This window comes from Sprattus sprattus, assembly GCF_963457725.1.
Source record: "Sprattus sprattus genome assembly, contig: scaffold_96, whole genome shotgun sequence".
NCBI lineage: Eukaryota > Metazoa > Chordata > Actinopteri > Clupeiformes > Clupeidae > Sprattus > Sprattus sprattus.
The window spans coordinates 67501-69492 of NW_027666885.1; the positions used below are offsets into that span (position 1 = coordinate 67501).

General features: G+C 45.0%; 1 protein-coding gene across 1 annotated transcript in view; it reads left to right on the forward strand.

Moving 5' to 3' along the window:
- The window catches only part of LOC308382580 (E3 ubiquitin-protein ligase TRIM16-like), a gene marked incomplete at its 5' end in the record, with an annotated part of 9328 nt that extends 7678 nt beyond the window's left edge, over window positions 1-1650 (forward strand). The window contains 2 exons of the mRNA XM_080860976.1: window positions 427-716; window positions 1384-1650. Coding sequence (XP_080717102.1) covers window positions 427-716; window positions 1384-1626 — 533 coding nt within the window. The 3' untranslated portion in view covers window positions 1627-1650. The remainder of the gene's footprint in view (window positions 1-426; window positions 717-1383) is intronic.
- Window positions 1651-1992: the final 342 nt, after the last annotated feature.

Consider the following 1992-nt stretch of genomic DNA (forward strand, 5'->3'; position numbering starts at 1 on the left):
ATAACCAAATACTTACACACACACAACATCATCCATTCATACAAAGGACTCCCTTCAGACAAACACACACACTGTCTTTCTCACACACTCACACACACACACACACACACACACACACACACACACACACACACACACACACACACACACACACACACTCAGACATAACCACACTCACTTTTGTATTCAGACATTAACTCATGTTTACCTGCACAAACATGTACAGAATCACACACACACACACACACACACACACACTCAAAAACAAATCTCACTTATATGTGAAACATTCCCTCAGAGAAGAAATCACAGAAATAAATCTCTTCCCACACACGCACAGAATCATATAAAATAACAAAAACAACAACCACACACACACCTAGCACATATAAATACCTAAGTTTGTCCTGTCTTCTCCTCCATCAGACTCCTGTCACTTCACACTGGATCCAAACACAGCATTCAGAGAACTCCATCTGTCTGAGGGTAACAGGAGGGTGGAGAAGAGAGCTGAGGTCCAGTCATATCCTGATCATCCAGAGAGATTTGATGGGCAGTATCAGGTGCTGTGTAGAGAGGGTGTGTCTGGACGCTGCTACTGGGAGGTTGAGTGGAGTGGGGGGTGTGTTTATATATCAGTCTCATATAAAAGCATCAGCAGGAGAGGAGTGGGTGTTGAGTGTCTGTTTGGACGTAATGATCAGTCCTGGAGACTGGTGCTCGGGGTTAGCAGCATTAGCAGCTCCTCTTTCTCTCACAATAATATAGAGACTAATCTCCCTCTAGTGGCCAGCTCCAGAATAGGAGTGTATGTGGATCACAGGGCAGGAACTCTGGCCTTCTACAGCATCTCTGACACCATGACCCTCCTGCACAGAGTCCAGACTACATTCACTCACACACTCTACCCTGGGTTTGGGGTTTATTATTCTGGATCATCAGTGAAGCTGTTGTGATTGACATGTCTAGATGCTGAATCCAGACTACATTCACCCAGCCTCTCTACCCTGGGTTTAGGATCAGACATTAGATCACCAGTGAAGCTGTTGTGACCCTGGGGTAGAGCACTGGGGTGACCCCACGTATTGGCAGGTGTACCACCCTGGTGTGGTGGTGGTCTGGGAAGAAAACAATGTTCTGCAGACCACATCTGAGGCCAAACTTAGAATTTATGTACAACCCAAATTCCGGATGATAAATAACATGCAAATAAAAACAGAAAGAAAAAAATTGTGTTTAGATATAATGATCAGTCCTGGAGTCTGGCCCTCAGCAGCAGCAGCTCTTTTATCTATCATAATAATAATCACACTAAACATAACATATAAAAGCATCAGCAGGAGAGGAAGGGGTGATGAGTGTGGGTTTGGACGTAATGATCAGTCCTGGAGTCTGATCCTCAGCAGCAGCAGCAGCTCCTCTTTCAGACACAATGCTATACAGACTAATCTCCCTCTAGTGGCCAGCTCCAGAATAGGAGTGTATGTGGATCACAGGGCAGGAACTCTGGCCTTCTACAGCATCTCTGACACCATGACCCTCCTGCACAGAGTCCAGACCACATTCACTGACACACTCTACCCTGGGTTTGGGCTAGGTCCTGGATCATCAGTGAAGCTGCTGTGACTGACATGTCTAGATGCACATATATCTCACACATCACATCATTTAACACATCACTCACACGTAAGGATCTAGCAACTGGGCCTGAGAATCTTTGATCTTGAAGACAACAACAGACTGAAGCCATTTCCCCATCTCTGGACCCCAGCTATTACCATATCTGTACCTCTAGACCTCTGCTGTAACACATGCAGTATAACCACAGCAGACATTAGACATTGTGTGTGAAAGGTTTTGATGAGCTCTGTGTTGCATAACCTCACTCTCCCAAGTGTTTAGTCCCTCTGTTACTGCATACATGTTCTGATATCTGGTTTTATATGACAACCACAATATTATGTATTCATCCAACAATGGACCCCCAATGAA